The sequence below is a fragment of the Mustela lutreola genome, chromosome 3 (genome assembly GCF_030435805.1).
Source record: "Mustela lutreola isolate mMusLut2 chromosome 3, mMusLut2.pri, whole genome shotgun sequence".
NCBI lineage: Eukaryota > Metazoa > Chordata > Mammalia > Carnivora > Mustelidae > Mustela > Mustela lutreola.
This window is the reverse complement of record NC_081292.1, coordinates 190,010,488-190,030,234: the sequence shown is the minus strand read 5'-3', so window position 1 is coordinate 190,030,234 and position 19,747 is coordinate 190,010,488. Positions and strand designations below refer to the sequence as shown.

Here is a 19,747-nt window from a genome sequence, read left to right as displayed (position 1 = left end):
GTCAGAAATCCCTGAATGGCTTTTTGACATTTAAGGAAGCTTAGGCATTAATCCTCCAACAGTATCAAACCACCCTGGAGCTACAAAGCCCCGCTGACCATTTTATACATGCGTGTGTGCGTGTGCGACGAGTTGATGAAAATAGGAATTTTGTCTTTAAAGAGGAAATCTGTCTTTGTAATTTGCCTTTGTAGCAACAGCAAAATGCTGTGAATGGTTTTGAACTCACTGCAACTTCCAGGTCCATATACCGAGTCCTGCTGAGAGGGGAGTGTCACTGCCTTAAAAAAAAAAAAAAAAAGCATTCCACCAGATTCATATTCATATGATTTTTTTCTTTCCAGACAAGGGGCAGTAAATGGATTTTTTTCCTTAAGTCTAGTAATCGTATTTCTGCCATTTTGAGGGGGATGAAAAAGGGAAGTATTTCCAAGTTCCCGGCAAGGCTGTAAAAGCTCAAGCAAATCTCTCATTCTTTTCTAACAGACTTATAAAGGATGAGATTTCAGGGGAAATGTGTGGAGGTCCTTTCTCGCACAGAGCACCCTCCGTAGAAGCAAGAAGTGCAGGGTCTGAGGTATAAATTACTGTCTGCCAGCGTGCCGGCAGAAGGCAGAAGGAACTGATTTCTGTTTGTTAGAGGTCATCATTACTGTTCATTGCCCCAGCAACCAGGAACTTGGTGATTTTGACAAAAAGAGTGAGGACGGTGGAGGGCTGAAGGGGAAAATGAATGAAAGGCGGCAGTAAATCTTCCCTCGCTTTCATGGTCCTTACAAAAGGGCAAGTTGCTCTGAGGCCTGATTTTTGCTGCAGTCTTATTTCAGGATGACTGGATCATCACCTCTTTTGATCTGGGGAGAATACAGGGCATTATTTTTGATTTGGGAAACATTAAAGGAACCTCAAACTTGTTCGGGATCATTATGAACTTCATTGTAGCTGTGTGACGTGGCAAAGCTGGGGTGCTTGAAGACGAGTTCGTAAGACGGGGAGGACCTGGCTTTCAGTTAGACTCCGGGGGTGTGACTGTAGTTGTCCTTCCTCGTGGTGAAATGAATCCAAGATTCTAGGCCCTCTGACAACCGTGAGGTCTTGAGAGTGTGTGATCATGTGAAAACTTCCTCTGCTCTGTCAAAAGTGTCACTGCCTTAAGATTCTATCCCCCTCATAGTGTTGATGGCCAACAGCTAATTGCACCTTTAATCACTTGGAAAATGAGACAGAATACTGGCAATATACAGGGAGAATTAAACAACAACAAAAAACATGAATAGAATTATAGAATGAGCAAGACTTTGAGTATTCCCATTAGGTGTCGTCTTACGCTAGTTGACAGAATTATGAGCTGAGCTGTCTCTCAACACTTATGATCATTGTCTCTCTGGTGCTAGAAATCAGTGCAAGTTTAAAGAAAATTAAGCTCCTCGAGTTGAAATATAACAGCAGAATTACTAGTTACATAAATTTCTTAATGGGATTTTAAAATAGAGTGTGCCATTTCTAGAATATGTGGTTTTGGAGTATTATCTGATTATTAATTTTCATTGAGTATAAACATACATCTAAAAATAGTAAAGAGGAAGAGTGGATACCTTTTGAATATCAGGGTTTGGGTTTTGAGCATTTATCTCTTCTTTCCATTGCCTTTTCTACTCAGCTTAATGACCCATCGTTGTAATTTTACTTCTGAGAAATTGCTAAAGTAAGCTTGTGGAAAAAGCTGAGCTGCCTATCAGAACAGAAGTTATTGCTACACTGTTTTGGAATATATTAGGATTTTGTAAAATGCCTGTCTTAGCACAAAAGTCATAGTAACTGATTCAAAATAATTTTTTGTTTGAAGTCCTCTCTGAGGAAATATTCTAAAGAAATAACAGTAAGCCAGATTTGATCCATAAATTTTCACTGACTGGTCTGTGTGAGCGTGGAATGAGGTAATAAAACTATGGTATTTGCCAAAGGGTAATTTTCCAAAATACAAGTTAAATGATCATTGTATTGATTCTAGATTTTCCTACCAACTTGACTTAACTATAGTTTCAAGAGATTCTCTTTAATTCCAAAGAGATGTACCAAATTTAGGATATAATTAGCAACATGGTTATATAAAAAGCAGGGAAGCAGAGGCTGTCAGGGGGATTTTTTGGAGCACAGACTGCTCTGATTAACTCAAAACACCTCCTCGGCGCGCCATTAGCGGATATAGTTGGCAGCGTTGGTAGGTTTATTGGAGGAACATCAATGGTAGAATATCGGTTCCATTCTCAGTCTATAGCCTCAAGCTCTCCCAATAACATGGAGAGGAATGGTTGCTATATGTTTTCAACCAAATAAGACATTTATAAAATGTTTGCCAAAGAAAGCATCTCTTCTCCTTTTGGCAGGCCTTGGAAGACAACATGTCCCTTGAGGAGATTATGAAGCTCACATCCATTGACAAGTTGTTTTTGTATAAGATGCGTGACATTTTAAACATGGAACAGACACTGAAAGGGCTCAACAGGTAAGGCAGTGTTCTGAGTCGCTCCAGATAGCTTCTGTGCAGCTTTTGTCTTCCTCTTACCCTCAAGCGTTCAGCCAAAATTCTTCCATTCAAAATTCTTCAGTGAAGTTCGTAGTGCCAAGGTTGGTAAGCAGTAGCCATCAAGAAATAGCAGTTTTAAATGTTTACCTTTTGAAAGGTGTCTTTTTAACAGTCTTGTACCCCTACCATTGCCCTCAAACATTGTGGTATTTTTATTAAGTATTTTGAAGTTATAAAATCTATGAATTCATGTGCTATTTAACTTACCAAAAATTACCTAGATCAAAATGTTATTAATCAGTAATAAATGAATAATATTCTTATTTTCTATAATATTTCTAAGTTCTGAAGTTGGTTTTTCTCTTAATATCAACCTACATATTGCTGTCTATTGATGAGCAAATGTATTCCTCTTGCATTCTACTGGTATTTTTAACATTGGGACTTCTAGTTCAGCATACAAATAAGCCACATTCAAGTTCTGTTAATAGATTCTTTACCTCTCACTAATTTACATTTTTATCTCCTTCATGGCCAATTATTTTTAAAATTTCATTTCATGTTCGGAATATTCTGATAACATCAGTGCTTTAAAATCTACTTCTTTATTTTTCATGAGAAGACCGTTTGTTGGGACACCTCAGGCTTATGAAATCACAGATAGGTTTTAATCATGGATCTTTGATAAGAGGAACATTTACCAATCCAGGAGAGAGAGAAAGTATAATCCTCTTTAGCTTCCTGCCTTTAAGAAGGCTTGGAAATACATAATTATTAGGAAAAGGTCTCAATTACAAGCCTAGGCATATGTTTAGAGAGAAGGAAATGGTTTTTTTTGGGGGGGGGGTAAGTTATTCTCAAATGATTAGAGTAAATGTAAAAATATTAATCACTTAAAATGTTGAAGACAGTGGAAAGTTCTCAAAGCCTTCATCTGTGGCATATGATTGAGTCACTGTGTTTATCTAATCAAGATGCACACGAACTGGGCAGTAATAACACTTACTTTTCTTTTTGAGCAAAACGAGGTTCCTTTTCATCTATTGAATAGTTGCCCACAACAAATGCTTGGTTTTGAAAATGGGGGATTCCAATCTGCCAAAAATGAAACTAGCTGTGGTTGCTTATAAGTCATCCTTCCTAGTGATCACATAAAATGAACACTAGACAGCAAATACGTTAACAATTGAGCCTATACATTCATCTTAGAATTTTGCTGACTTGAGGTTTCCTTTCTTTGGTTAACGAGGCCAGCAGAACTTCCATGTTGAATTATAGTCTGTTCTACGGCTTCCAGTTTCAGACAACTGATTTCAAATGCCTAGGAAACCACCCCAATTAAACCACAGGAGGGTGCTAGAAACTTACAGTGTGACGGTTGTAGCAGTGGGAGAGACCTGGGGTGAAAAATAGCAGCTATTGTTGTGATTTAAATTTTCACTTGATATACATTCTGATTTTTGGACCCATTCTATGTTTTAATTGAATAGTTTTTTTTGCAACCAGAAAGCAGGTTGAAATTCTAACTAAGCGGAAATAAGTGTATATTGAGAGTGAAAAATGTCCTTGGAGGATTAGACCCACTTATTGTTACAGATCACTTATCTTTTTGACTTCCACATTCTTTTACATTTATTTGCTGACAATTTAATGTTTTTAGGTTTCATTTTCTGGCATAAGCACATTTGTAAATAGACATATTTTCTATTGTCCGTATTGATCAACATTAAAAATGTTTATATAAAGCTTTTAATAATTTAGAATGGTCTAAAACATTATATTCAAAGTCATCTTTTGTCTTAAGGACTCCACAGGTGATCCATGGTGTTGGTAAACCTAAACCTTGAACTCACTATTTTCTGAATGACACTTTACTGTTTACTTCTTCTTGTTTTTTTGTTTTTTTATTTTATTTTATTTTTTGGTTGTTTTTGGAGTATCCTAGATGCACACAGCAATTTGAAAATGATTGTTATTTAGAAGTGTTAGATAAGTTAAAGAAAGAAAGAGAAAAAAAAGAATAGGTGTCCACTGAAGCTACCTGTCTCAGTCATTGTGTGGTACACAGAGGTCCGAAATTGAATGGATATTGTAGCTGATGGAGTGTAAGGGTGTAGGACTTGAGTTTTGTTGTCCTATTTTGGTTATCTTCACCATTACCCTAGATTATGGTGTCTTCTGCTTTTTCTCAGCCTCTGCATATATCCAAGAAGGCATAGTCATCAAGGCAGATACTACTCCAACAGTAATAATAACTCTATTAGCAATTGACATTAGATAGCTGAATTACGCATTGCCAGTTTGCAAAAAGTTTATGAAGATCAGTTCTTTTTCATTTACATTTATCTGTGGTTCACTTTATTTCAAAATCTCAACTGTTCCAGCATTGGAAAGGCAGATTTTCCTTGTAGACCCAGGAGGTAACTATTTGGTGTGATTTGACATGGCCGCCAAATTCTCTCTCCTTGGCATCTCTCTGCAGCCAGTGTGCTGAGGTCCCTTTGCACTTTTCTGATAGGTCCTCTGGAAAACAGGCACTGGGGAATCTCAGCTGGGAGAAAAGGGGAAACTTTAAGAAGGGACAAAGTATAGAACGCCAGATGTGGGTTAAGTTTCACTTGGTTCCTTTCTTGTGTGTTGGAAAGAGTACAGGCTTTGGAGCTAGTCCGATGGATCCGTGTGAAGTTTTCCCCACTGTGGAACTGCACGTGACCGCCCCCTCCTTTCTCTGGCCTCACATGCTTTCTGCTAACGTCTGCTTGATCGTTTTACTGTGAAACTTAAACAATATAAATGTAAAGGACCCTTGGCACACCGTGAATGCCTAAGAAGGTTTTCCCTCATTTCCCTCTGAAAATGAAAAAGCTACATATTATAATGAAGAGTATTTTGTGATTTCGGGCAGATACATTTAAAGACTATTTTTTAGAGTCACTCAATTTGCATTTGCTTATGCATTTTACAATAGGCTATTTCTTAACTTTCGTGATGATGCACTGTCACTTGTTTTAATACCAGATGTATTTTTTTAAAAGAAGCTGTGATAGCAAGTAATACAAATGCTATTCTTATCAGAAGATCAATAACACTCCATTATGCTAATGAACAAAAATTTCTATTTTACAGTTGTTAATCGTGCTAAAATTCTTCTAAAATCCAATAAACATCTTTACTAGCAGAGGATGAGAACATCATTCAGATTGATGGCCAGTCTATGATTTGTATTTATATACAGTCATCTGAGATGAAGTTCAGAATTTGACTCCTAAATGGAATATACCCATGTATTTAGTATATGTGAGTGTCCATAGGCTGGAATGGGGAAAACAAAACAATGTTTGTAATGAGGTTGGCATTATGGGAGTAACTGAGTTTTCCATGTCCGTGAGAAGGTGAAAATTATAGAAATTCCTTTCCTTGAATGGTGGAGATGAACGTGTGTTATGCTGAGGATAATATATGAAATCCCAGCCGAGTTCCGGGGCGATGAGACCTTAGACCAGTGTTAGAATAATCAATTCAGTGTCCAGGCTGCAAGTGCTTGCTCCCATCAGAACTCGGTTTGCCATCTCCAGTACACGAACAGAGCAAGGGCAGCCCTCTGGAGACTTCCAAAGCAATAGCCATTCTTACCAACTCAGGTGATAGCCATTATTCAGACAGCTTCCCCACTTGAGTTCACGAACTTTCTCCTTTTCCTCTTAAATTGTTTATTGTTGCCCAGGGGAATGCTAGGAAAGTTGATGTTTCTAGGAAGTTCCCCAAATTTATAAGCTGGTGTAGTAGCATTAATCGACTTAGAGTGATAACATATTTTACGATGAATTTCTTTAGGTTTTGAAAAGTTTCTCTTTACTCAATGTGATGTGAGTTGTATCATACAGGATTCCAATGTCTGTAATGCATATGCACTGGGATTTAGGTGTTTAACCTGTTAACTTCATGTTACTGGATCACTTTGCAGGGAGTTTAAGAAAAGTTCAGTCAGAGTTTTTAGTGGCGCTGCGACGTTTGCATAAGCTCTATCCATTGGCTTTCACAACTGAGCTATCCACATTTAATATGTCTATTTTCCCCACACTCTTTCACACATAATGCTACTCCCATATAGCATTTTCATAAATACTCATTACAAGAAAAAAAATACTTATTTTGATCTATTAAAAAGTACAAAAACCTCACCTGTAATCCTTTCCTCCATTAGCATATAGATAGATTCAATTCAGGTCATGCAAATAAACCTGACCTGAAGGGCAAAAGTACAAGTACCATAAATCAAATAAATCAAATGTCAGATGTCTTCATCAGCTAGGTCCTCCTGATATAACTGATTCCTTAAAGTAACAAAAGAACGGATTTAAAATTATATCTTTTAATAGAGAAAACCAGATTTTGATTCAATCAAACAATTCTGAGTGCCTTCCAAGTGTAAGACAATAATCAGAAACTTTATTGACTACATATCAGTCACTGTTCATTTAATTTTTACCACAACCTAAGGAGATCAGTAATTATCCTGATTTTATAGTTGTAAGCTGAGGCACTGAGATACTTAGCAACTTCCTTGCTATCACATACTAATAAATGACAGGTGTGAGATCAAACCTGAGCAGGACTCCAGAGCTCAGGATGTTTGAAATTTCACTCCTGTGCTATATGTAAATGTGTGTATATGTATACACATACACACATATATATGTGAATATGTATATGTATTCACACATATATTTGTACATGTATGTTGAGGAGTGTGGCAAGATGAATTAAACAGAGGGAAATAAGTTTACATATAATAGACACTTTCAGTATAGTAACAGTAGTCAATAGAGCATGACGGTCCCATCACCATCGAACTAGCACATATGATAAAGTTTTCAACTAGGTTAGTAATTAATAGACAAGCACAGGTACAAGAATCTCTCAGTTGAACCCCTTCTGCTACAAGGAAGGAAGGAAGTCAACTGTAATAAAGCTTGTTTATGAGCAGGGACTATTTCAGGACATTACACTCCAAGCATTTTAATTTATAATATCAAGTTGGATTAGCAATTTTAGGTTGAAAGATCATAATGATACTTAAAAAAAAAACCCAGCATGAACAGGCAAGAAAAAAAATACCATGAGGTGCTAATTACCAGGTTTGAGTATCTGCTTATCTTCTGCTTGTGTCTTTTTAATTTTTTTATTTCCTTATTTTGAGTTTTGGGTGCTTTGGCTCTTTCTGATTGACATATCAAAATGAATCTGTTGTCCAATTTAGAGGTTTAAAAAGAAGGGATATGACCATTGTACAGTTTCCACTATGTAAGTATAGGGGGCTTAGATTTGGATCTATTTCTCTATTAATTGTTCATATAAATTCAATTTACTGTGGATTAATGTACAAATTATCCAGTAATTGCTTTTGTCCAATATTCTATAGCCTTCATTTTTTTTACTGTTTTAATTCTGATAATCTGCTTTTCCTCCTTCACCTCCACTTATTGCTATAGTCAATGCAGTCAGAAAGAGTCAAGTACACTTTTGAAGGGCCCCATTGTCATCTGAACATCACTGTGTTCAGTGTGATAAACTGTGTCCACTGGTGGGTGCTGAAAAATCATAGGTGTGCCTACTGCTTAGGAAAACAATCTAGGGCAAACCTGGTGAGTTCCACTTGGGCATTCAAGTGCTAAATTGAGCTCAGTAAAGTTGGCCATTTCCCTGCAGCCACAAACTTCTGGCAGATGTAATAATGCAGGTGTCACCTTAGCTGGAACACTCCGTTTGAATGTCCTCTCCTACACATGTTCGTTTCTATTGGCTTTTTATTTAACTTGCTCATGAGGCATGGCAAAACCAGAGAAGAACCTTTTGTGCTTAAATTTGATTAAAGTTTTCTTGGAGAAAAGTGTCACCTAAAAGTTGTTAAAACTTAAATATAAGACAGAAAAATGTCAGCACTTTGTTTTCTCATGATAATTTGTACTTTCTGTTAGAAAAAAACCCTAATAATGAAAAATTTTAGTCTTAAAGGGTATTAAATAAAGAAATAATTTAGGGAAATATATATATATATATATATATATATATCCTTATATATAAAATATAATTGCATGTAATAATTTTGATGATACTTTATTCTGGATATATGTTTGTGATACCATTGGTTGTTTTCCCCACTCTAGTCTGAACATTCATATATATACTAAGTATAGATGAATGTGGGAATGGCGATGATTGGGCACTTTAGCGGAACCCATTGTCTTGATTTGCAGAAAATGAGTGATGTCCTCTGACCTCACCACCGAGTCACACTAGATTTCTGAGTCTCAGTTTCTCTCTAGTTAGAAACAAAACAAAATACAACAACACACAAAAAAGCAAACTCCATTCTTATTTTACTGGGAAGCCATGCAACTAAGATGAATATATAACATATTATGTGTGAAATAATTAACTCTAAAGGAAAACAATTTTATCAATTACAACATATTACCATTCTGTGGTTTGTCTTTATACCCTAAACCACTTATCTAATAAACCACATCAAGAATACTAAAAATTGGAGCTTACATGAGAAAGTTATATTTTTTCTATTTGAAAGAGGAGTATTACTGTGGGAATTTCTATGCCCCTGTGAACTAATGCCAAAAATAGATTTTATTTTTAATTTGTTTTTATGTTCCATGTGATAAGATATTTTAGGTGATGTCATAGATTTGATGGCCCTCCATTAATTTTTTTAACTAACAATTTATTGAATCAGATAGAATGTAAAAGTTTACATCAAATATTTAATGTTCTGAGAGTCTTCATTAAATTCACTATTTAAATAGCATTTACAAATGTGTATTTTGAAAGTGTGAGAGAGAACTTGATTCTGGCATGGGCAAAATAAATGTTTTACTCAAAATGTTTCAGAGTGATATTTAGATAGTTCAAAAAACAGATATGTATTTTGTGTGTATCGATTCTTAAATATTGATAGTACAAAAAATCTCAAGTTGATTTAAAATAACATATACTCATAATTTGCATGTACCTATTAATAGTCAAGAATTAATAGATTATCTTTATGTCATTATCTCTGATCTCAGCATGATGAGTTATGTAGATGGCATTTACTAGATGGGATTTCTCTTTATTAAGAGCTCTTATTGGACCATATGGTATTTGTTCATCTACTCAGTCATTAGTATTTATTAGGTACCTACTATGTGCAAAGCTTGCTACTAGGTCCAGTGCCATCTGTCGATGGATAATTGTTAGTCATTAACCTGTCTTCATTGGGTTTATAATCTATATTTGAAGGTTAAATATATACACATGGCTATACAGAAGACAGACACTTTTAACAGACCAACTAGAGGCAGGAACACAAATCCAGGAAAATTAAATGGAGGTTAAGCTCTAAGACCTCTGCATATGTTACCTCACATAAAGTGTTCATTTAAGAGTTCCTAGAAGGTGTGCCTGCCTACCTCATATTTTATAAATGAAACAATGGCTCAGATGTTTAAGTAAACTTTTTGAGATTTCAGAGGTAGTGTCCCTTGGAACCAGGATTTAAGTTCAGGACTTGAGGAATCCAAGGACACCATATATCCCTTCAATATACCCCCCCAAATAAATCCTTCAATATATCCCAAAGCCAGGGGAGCCAAGAAAAGAGAAACTTTAAAACAGAATAAACAAAATCAGAAGACACTTTCAACAATATTGTGTGGTTTAGGGAGAGTAGAGAGCGAGGGAATTGAGCAAGTCTTCCAAATTTGAGGATCTGGAGGAAAGAGAAAGAACTAGATTCTAAGAACCAAATATGCAAGAAAAGAGAGGAAGTGGGTAAAGGGATGAATTTTACTTAGGAAGCAACAAATCATGTTTGCTCTTATTTTGTTATGTTTCTACTATGTTTCATAAAAGTGAGAATCTTAGTGTAAAGAAATTGTCTATGAACAGAAATTAAAGTGGGTATTATTTACCGATTTGTTCAATGTAGGTAGTAGTTGGAAGCACATAGTTTCATTTCAGTGTTCCCTAATTATTTGATGCATGTGGGTACCATCCTCCACTTAAATTGTAAATTCCATTAAGGCAAATTGCAAATATCATGTCTTAATAGACTTTTATTATAAGCTTTTCTTAAGAGCTTTTGCTGATTTGAGTGAACACAGAAAAAAGTTCACTATACTAAGGCATAGCATCAGCTCTGAAACAGATACAAATGGCTTCCAGTTCTTTATTGATCATATATTTTCTTGGGCATTGGCAGACAGTGTCTTCCATCAAGCAAAAACTCAAATATATTTGTGTGATAATATGCCCATTAAATAAATGAATACATACTCTTGGTAGAAAATGAAAATCCGAATTTCTTAGTCATGATAAAAAGGAGAAATTAGAAAATGCATTTATAGTTCCTGGTTGTTTCAAGAGACCCACAGAATGATTACCTGAAAAATATATAGTCCAAGATACAAATTCACTGTGTTGGAAGACATTGTAAATCAGCATCTCCACATTTTCATTTTTTTAAGTGACTATGTATTACTGATTAGGTAGGAAGACTTTGAATAAACTGCTTTCTAATAAAAGGGGGTTTATCTAATTGTTTTAAATTATCAAATGGAGACATATCTATTGGAAGCATTATAATACCTACATATGCATTATCAAATCTATATTGCCTGTTGACAACAGGCCAAAATTTTTATATTTTTGGATTAAAAACAAAAAACTATCCAGGTTTTCAAAATTGCAAATTTTCTTAAAAGTTGTGAGAAACGTTCACTAATATTTACAAGTGTAGTGAAGGTTCTAATTTAATTAACCAGTGGAGAAGGTTAGGGCAAAAAAGATATATTATTTGTAAGAGATCTATATTTCTCTTTTGACCTTAAGGTGCATTTCTGTTATGGTTCGAGTGGGAAATATCACTATTCTATTTTCGTGGATGGTGAAACTGAGTCAAATTGAGGTGTGTGTCATTCTTTCTGTCACAGCAGTCAGAGGAAAGTAAGGAATCTAGCCCTGGGCTTCTGCCTGCGGTTCTAGTCACTAACCCTTTTCAGAGCTTCTTTTTAGAGATATGACTTTTAAATCAGACAGCTGGAGATCAGTTCCTCCTTAGCTGTCAAGTTGTGAGTTGTGTGTTTTCCTGCTTGAATTGTTGACCCCACTTAGAGCAGAAGCATTGTAAGGGATGTGCCCTTCTCTGGGACTCTTGTGGGGGAAACACAGAGGCCTGGCAGGGAGAAAGCCCTGGTGAGTCACCTTTAAAAGATGTAGCACTGGGTGTGGTGAAAAAATAATGAATACTGTTTTTCTGAAAATAAATAAATTGGAAAAAATATAGTAGAAAAATAAAATTAAAAAAAAAGAAGTTAGAGTGTAATGAGAAAAAAAAAGATGTAAACAGAATTTTGAAGGGTGTGGAGAGCTGGGGTAAGGGTTTTCCTTTCACATTTCGCCATATTTCAAATAGAAGACTGTCTGTATACAGGCATTCATACATACACATATATTTTTTCTTTAAATAAGATGAGAACACCTTATCCTCCACGCTAATGCAGGTCAGTAAAAAATTTCTTGAAGTGTACAATGGAGAATACATTTACATTAAATCGTCTGCCTCAGCTGTAGTTAGAGGCTAGATAATCACTCACTGACCCCCAGAATTTTTTCACCTGCTCATTCATACCTGAAGTGTCTTTTAGGTGGCCTAGAGCCCCGGAGTCCAGCCTTGGAGGTAAAATGCATGATTTCTGTCCTACGGAGTGTAAGGTAGTGGCCATGCCTCCCCGCGGTGTAGAAAATGCTTGGGTCCAGAAGATCAGTTGTGATTTGCAAGGAGAGCTGAGTATGTTGGCCCTCATGTCAGGGGAGAGCTACGGGAATGTTGCAGAGGAGAGGAGAAGTCTGAGAAATGCTGAGACAATGGGGCCACATTTAAATGACGTTCCAGTTTTGTTCTGATGAATCGCTCCTCCTGCTTCTCTCCCTCCTTCTCTCCCGCTTTCTCCTCCCTCGCGCCTGCGCTCTTCCCCTTCTCCTTCAGGCCCTGGTATCTGCATTTGTGAAGCACTTATTTACCTGCTTGGCATTGTGCCAAACACTTCACAGATTTATCATTTTGTCTGACTGATAGGTTTGTTCTCTCAGTAGAGTTGGAGCCTGACTCTAGATTTGGCCAGAGGTATTTACTTAGGGTTGAAATAGGCTGTTAGACACTCTTTGTCAATGACACATAATGATGATAAAGTAACGGCCATCACCTCAGTGTGAACATGGCCGTGGTGGTATTACACATACTGACTCAAACCCTCCCCTACCTAACCCTACCTACCCTACCTAGCCCTCCCCAACCTAACCTACTCTGTAGCTGATGGACCGGTATAATTGACCATCCTTTGCTCTAGGCGGCTTGAAGGGAGAGCTACTCAATTTGCTCTTGAGTATATAGTCATTAGCATGAAGTAAATGAGAATTTTTGCTGTCCAGGGTGTTAATATTTATTTTTATGTCTTCTTCTGAAAAACACTCAGTGATAAAGATTTTTGATTTCCATGTAGGTAATAATCCTCAAATTAACCGATCTAATGTGATAGGTTATCAGGAATTTCAAACTGGCATTTTTCCACATCTTCCCAGAAATGACTTTCCATTTTATCTCTCCCTTTCTAGAACGGGCTTACTTTTGCTCACTCAAGAACTAAAACATTTGGTCAAAAATTATTCCTATGTATGTTCCATTTAGCAAGAAAAAAAAATCTATGCAGCAGTTATCAGTAGATAAGATTCAGTTAAGTAAGTTATTTTAATAAGATTCTAAGTAATAGTTTCTAGAAGTCAAAGAAGGTTATATATTGAAAATTATACTGCTGTTGCTTGGAACGACACATCTGGTAGGTGGAAAACTACTCTGTGGAAACATGACTTTCTTTAAACAAAGATCATGGAGAGGTTGTAAAATATAGGACTTCCACATAAATTTATTTGTGAAAGAACAGATTTTATAAAATCAAAGAATGCTCATTTAATCTCAGTTTTCTACTAAGGCCTTATACAACATTTGTTTTTGTTGGATTTAAATTCTGGATGTATAAAAAACCTATATTTTGGGAAAAGCCAGGATTTTCCTTACTGAATACATCTTAATTTGGGGGGAAGGACCTATTGAATGGATTTAAAATTATAAATAAACTTATTAATCAGAAGTAAGAAAAGCAGTATTCTATGGTATGCACTTTGCCCTTTAGTTCAATCTGATCAGGTGAAAGTTGTTTGGTAAAAACATGCTTTATGAATGTAACAGAACACTTTCTTATACAATTATAGACATGACTCACTACTGTGACAGGGTACTTTCTGTTTGTTTTTCATCATTACCAAGTCTGTGGCAGAGCACAAGAGAGTCACAGCATTTCCAGCTAGGAATCAGTGAGATATAAAATGTGATTTATTATGTCTCAAAAATTACAATTAACTTAACCTATATTAGGTCATTTCCTGCATTATTATTACTTGGTAGCCATAGACTATAATCATGATACTATAATCAGTATTATATAAGTTGTTCTTACCAGATCGAAAATAATACCATAGTAATTCGGGATTATTGTGATCACTAAAGATTGGCTAAAAGAAAGAATGTTAAGATTCATGGATTAAAAATTGCCTGCTGAAAAAGTATGTACAGTATCATTTGCTCATGCTTTTCTTCTTTGTTTGATTCTGTTGTTTTTAGTAGCCTTTAAGGTGAAATACAGTTTTAAGTGTCTGGTCCCTCGAAAGTCAACATTTGTAAGATTGTAACATATTGCAATAGCACTAAGCAGACCTAGATCTTCATAGATAATTTTCATGCTGGTGTGCTTTCCCATGAACATTGGATCACTGGGTATTGTTTGCCCTGTAGATGAGCGGTCAAGATCAAGGTGTTCTTTAATTCCTCCAAAGACCTCACGCTGTATAGTAACAAAGCACGGTCCTTTGAACAATTAAGAGAAAATAGCGGTATTTACCCAATTGCCCAGGTCTCATCCTTTGCTTTTCTAAACACGACTGCTACTTTTGAAAAACGTGTTTTGCATTTCTCTTAAGGAAAATTTTGCATTTCTCCTTGGGGGGGAAAAATGATGAGAAGACAAATAACTTCTCCCCTGCTTGCATTATTGGGATTGGGGCATGGTCTTGAACCTGCAAAATGCCAAAAATAATCCTTGAAGCCGTGCAAGAGTCAGGGGAAAGGCTGACTAGGGGGGGGTCTCAGGGCAGAGAACACGAATCTTACTCTTTTTTTCTGTCCTTATGAAAGCAGGTGTCATTGCTGAGGATCAGGCTCTTCTCTCAGCTTCTGCTTCTCTCAGCTTCTGCCTTTTCGGGGATTTTTAAAAAGAAGACAGTAATAAAATCGCAAGCCCGTCCATCCCGTAATCATAGGCCAAGTGGAGTGCTCATTTTCGCCTTAGAGCTTGTGCAATCTGGAGAGAAATTTGTTTAGTATTACTTGTGAGTTGGTGGATCAGATAAAAGCCAGTGAAGTGGAAGAGAGGACTGTGTGAAGTGTGCTGCCTCCCTTGGTAATAGCCATGCTGCCGGCGTTCCTCCAGTCGGTTAATAGATTTCCCCAGCTCCTCTATGCCAGGTGAAAATTTCCTCATTAAGGGGAATTTATTCCATTTCCTTTTATCATTTATTATTGAAGACTAAGTGTGAGTGGAGGAAGTTGCGGAGATGACAGGGTAGAATTTTAAACAACAACAACAAAATCGACGTTGGAAGTCGGAGAGAGACAGGAGAAAGGCTCGTATTGTTTATAAAACCAGAGAACACACAAGAGACTTCCCGCTGTAGAAGCTGAGCCCTGCTGTCTAACCGTTAAAAGATTATGGCAGAGTGTGTAAAAGTCTGATTGTCTGTTTTTAAGGTGTTTTTTCCCCCTCCAAAAATTTCAGAACTGTCATTTTCAGCTGCTAAGTAGAGAGGAACTGAAGATTATGAAAAGGCCAACATCACAGCGATCTGGTGTTTCTTTGTGTTATTGTTTAGCTTCTTTTATGCAATGAGGGAAGTGTAACCTTTGCAGAGTTTGCCCCTGAACTCTGAAAGCAAGGAAAACTGGGGGGGAAGAGAAAGGTTACATATATGGCACGTTTCCCAGAATGCAATAAAGATCAACAGAAACATACCAGCACACAGGCATACATACCAGATAACAGACGGATACTTTATCGCACATATTTTAAAACTGTGTGCTTTTCTGCAATATGCTCCGTTCAGCTGATCACATTCTTGCTTGGTATAATGCTCCCTTGATTTACAATATAATATAAATGGAGCATTCCCTATATGAGACTTCAGAAGGCGGTTTGGAATCACAAATTCAGCATTTATACTTCTTTTAGTAATTATTCTATTTTGAGTTTATTCCAAATTAAGGCTTTTATTTTCCTTTGGAAAAAGAGAAATAGTATAGCCCTGTCCCTAAAATAAGCTTTCATCTAACATGATTTCTTAAAAAAAAAAAAAAAAAAAAAATCTCCCTCTGATGGAAGTTCTTTTAGGCAGACAAAATGGAGGCCAGCCCAACGTGGGCAGATAGACAGGAGGAGCGCCTATCCGAATCTCCACATTGTTAGATGAGTTTTAAGTTCACTTAAGATGATTCATCTTGCATTTGACTCTGAAGAGGTTTAACCTTATCTAAATCACTGGCCCAAAGCTAATGAATCGTGTCTTCAAACTGTCTCTTCTTTTATTTTATTATAATGGGACTCAAAATAAAATTTTGTATCAGAACAAGTAGGGAATCAAGTCAATTTTCTTCCCTATGTAATGACATAACGGCCAGCTCTGTGTCAGACAAAAGCAGCAGAAAGAGCGAAATATAGAGAGAGGCAACCAGCTTCCTGTCTTGGAGTTCGGGGTCCCTCACAGAATTAGGGTAGCGGTGAATGTGGGAAGGAACCTAATTTATCCGTGTCTTTGTAACTGCTATGCTGGGTCAGGATCAACATGTATTAAAAAAAAAAAAAAAAAAAAAAAAAAAGAGAAGAATCAACATTTATTTTGTCAGTGAGGAATACTGAAATACTTTACACTATTTGATGAACATGCCTGAAAAGTCGAAATTAATAACCAGAGAGATTTAAGTAAAATACTACAGAAGAGATATCACTTTGAATTTTGTATGAACATACCTACCCAGTATTTGCATTCAAATTAAAAGAGATGAGCATGATTACATTCATATGCCATTCCAATGTAAAACACCCTAATTTTCAAGATGTTAAAAAATGTCCTATCATGCTATTGATCTAGCTATTTGAAGATTGAGCAAAAGTTAAAAAGTTGTTTTGCGCCCACCCAGAAAATATTCTGGGCATCAGCTTGTAAGCATGCACTCTGCAAGTCTGGCTTGATAACATCTGTTATGGGAATCTCACCTGGTAAGAATTGAGGGGGTGCCTATTGAGAAGTAAATTTTCAACCCCATCCTGAAATTCTATCATTTATGATTCATTATTCTGTGTTACTGTTCCTCTTCTCAGGCATCCCCTTTGAATAATGAAAATTCTCTGGTGTGGAGATGCTATGGGGAGCAGTAATGATTGAGTTAGTCTTAGTGACAGATAGCTGTTTTTTTGCCACCAGAGCTGAGCACAGAAATAATTTACTTTTTTATGCATGAAGCCAATTCTATCAGTCTTCTTTCTTTCTTTTTTTTTTTTCCCTTCTTTCTTTGCTTATCGGTAAGAGACCAGTTTTATTTGGTGAGTGCAGGAGGATGATCGCGTATTTGCTGGAGATGTCTTTCTGTGCTCTATTGGACTCTTTGGTGGAAAATAATAAGAGGAATTATGCATATTTCAGCAATAGAAAAGACTGCACTGCTGAATGTGGACAAAACAAATGCAAATTTATTTCATCCCTAATAGAAACATGAGGAATCTAAGTGGTTTCTTTTTTTATTTAATACTGTTATTTATAATTTTCATTTAGAGCAATGTAGCAACCTTTGAAGAATTGACCGATATTCCTTATAAGAGGAAATAATCAGTCAAGGCAAGGGAAAAAAAAAAAAAAACTAAATAGAAAAGCATGACCCAAAGAGCTCAAGATGAATATATTACTTCCGGTTATCTTTGGACTTGAAGAACTTGCATTTTTGCTAGTCCGGAGTCATAATTATAGGTGTAATGGCTCTTTTCAAGGTGTATGTCCTAAGTGTGTCTGGGTTGTTGCTCTGTGGGTTAGGATTTAGTCATTGAAGCTAGTGTGGCTGCTGATATAGTGACATAATATGGGTTTTGCCTCAGATAGTTACTGCAATAATAAAGAAACGTCTTACTAAAGATCTGTTTATTTTTATATTTTTCTTTTACTGCTATGGCACAATTATGCGAAAATGTTCTAGCAAGTGGGTAGAAAAATCTAAGGGTACGAGTCGGCTTAATGTTATATGTACAGTATTTCTGCACTTAACTCAAGCTTCATACTTATGTTTTTAACAAAATTGCAGATCAGAGAAAATGTGTAGCCTTTCACCATGCAGGTAAACATTAATATGATTTATCTTTCATAAAACTCAGGAATATCTTTATTTAAAAAGAACATCATGCATAGTTCTAATTGAGAAAAATGGCTTATTTATCAAGTACTTCCACTCTGAGGCTGAATGCACACTTGCACATAAACAAATGAGCAATTGATTTAGGAACACAATCTTGGCAAGAAAAGTGAAAATATACATTTCCAAAACAAATAGCAACAAGTTCTTCTTCTGCTTTTGCCTCAAATTTTTTATTTTTTGCAAGAGTAAAGGTAAACACCAGGAACTGGGGTGTTTCAAAAGCCCTCAGGGGCTCAGCAGTCCTCTCTTGGGTAAGGCCTTTCCAGACTTCCCTAGTGGCTGCTGGGAGCATTTCCCCTGAGCCCAGAGCTTCTCTTGCCTATATTTCTCCTCAGCACCTCTCACAGTGCAGGCATATCGATGCCTTTTTTTTTTTTTTTTTTAAGATTTTATTTATTTATTTGGTATATATATAGAGAGATCATAAGTAGGCAGGGAGAGAGGGGGAAGCAGGCTCCCTTCCAAGCAGAGAGCCTGATGTGTGACTCGATCCCAGGACCCTGAGATCATGACCCAAGCCGAAGGCAGAGACTTAACCCACTGAGCCCCTGTCAGTGGCTATTTGTTTGCCTCCTAATGTACTCTGACCTCCCTGAATGTAGAGATTCAATATTTTATCTCTCCATCATTAAAATAAGTAGCACAGAAATAAAATAAAATAAGATAAAATAAAATAAAATAAAATAGGAAAAAACAGAGAAGGAGGCAAACCACAAGAGACTCTTAACTATAGAGAACAAACCGAGGGCCGCTGGAGGGCAGGTGAGTCCGGGAAGGGATAACTGGGGGATGGGCATTAAGGAGGGCACTCGATGCGATGAGCACTGGCTGTTATATGCAGCTGATGAATCACTCACTAAATTCGACCCCTGAAACTAATAATCTACTCTATGCTAACTTAATTTAATTAAGATTCCATTTAAATTGAATTTAAATAAAGAATTTAAAAAATAAAGTAGGTGGCATAGAGACTGAGACACAGGGCATGTTCACTAAGTGTTAAAGCGCTGATGTCAGAATGACAGTGGGTGTTGCCCCACCTTCACCATTCATAATTTCCTACTAACTACAAATCCTCAGTATGTATGTATTCTACACCTGCCATGCCCATCGTGGTCTCAAATTACTGCAGATGCAGATACCCTTGCCTATAGTACATCTGTCAACTCCTTCAACCATAGAAAGCTGAACTTTCTTTACAGCTCTGTTCTCATTCCTCTCCTGCCATAGTAGGTCTCTGCTACATCCACTCACATTGTTATCTCTTTTGTCTGACCTCACTTTGCACCACATAGCCTGTCTCTCCATAAAGTGTTTCGAATCACTCCCTATCATTGCATTGTCTCAAATACTGTTTTGTATCTTCATGAGCAGCATGACCTAGGTAGAAATTTCTGTGACAATAAAATATTCTGTAATCCACACCATCTAAAACAGTAACAGTAACCACTGGCTGTTGAACCCTTGAAATGTGGCTAATGTAATTGTTAATCTAAAATTTAATTTAAAAATTTTTAAATGAATTAACATTTATAATTTAAATAGTCACATGTGACTAATTGCAATTGCTACCATATTGGACAGCATAGTTCTAGAGCAGGAAG

The 19,747-nt window shown here is 36.5% G+C and overlaps 1 protein-coding gene across 1 annotated transcript in view; it reads left to right on the top strand.

The window, feature by feature from the left end:
- Nucleotides 1-19,747, top strand: part of CPS1 (carbamoyl-phosphate synthase 1) — a 125,380-nt gene that overhangs the window by 59,836 nt on the left and 45,797 nt on the right. The window contains exon 21 of the mRNA XM_059168149.1: nt 2,388-2,506. Within this exon, the coding sequence (XP_059024132.1) occupies nt 2,388-2,506 (119 nt within the window). The remainder of the gene's footprint in view (nt 1-2,387; nt 2,507-19,747) is intronic.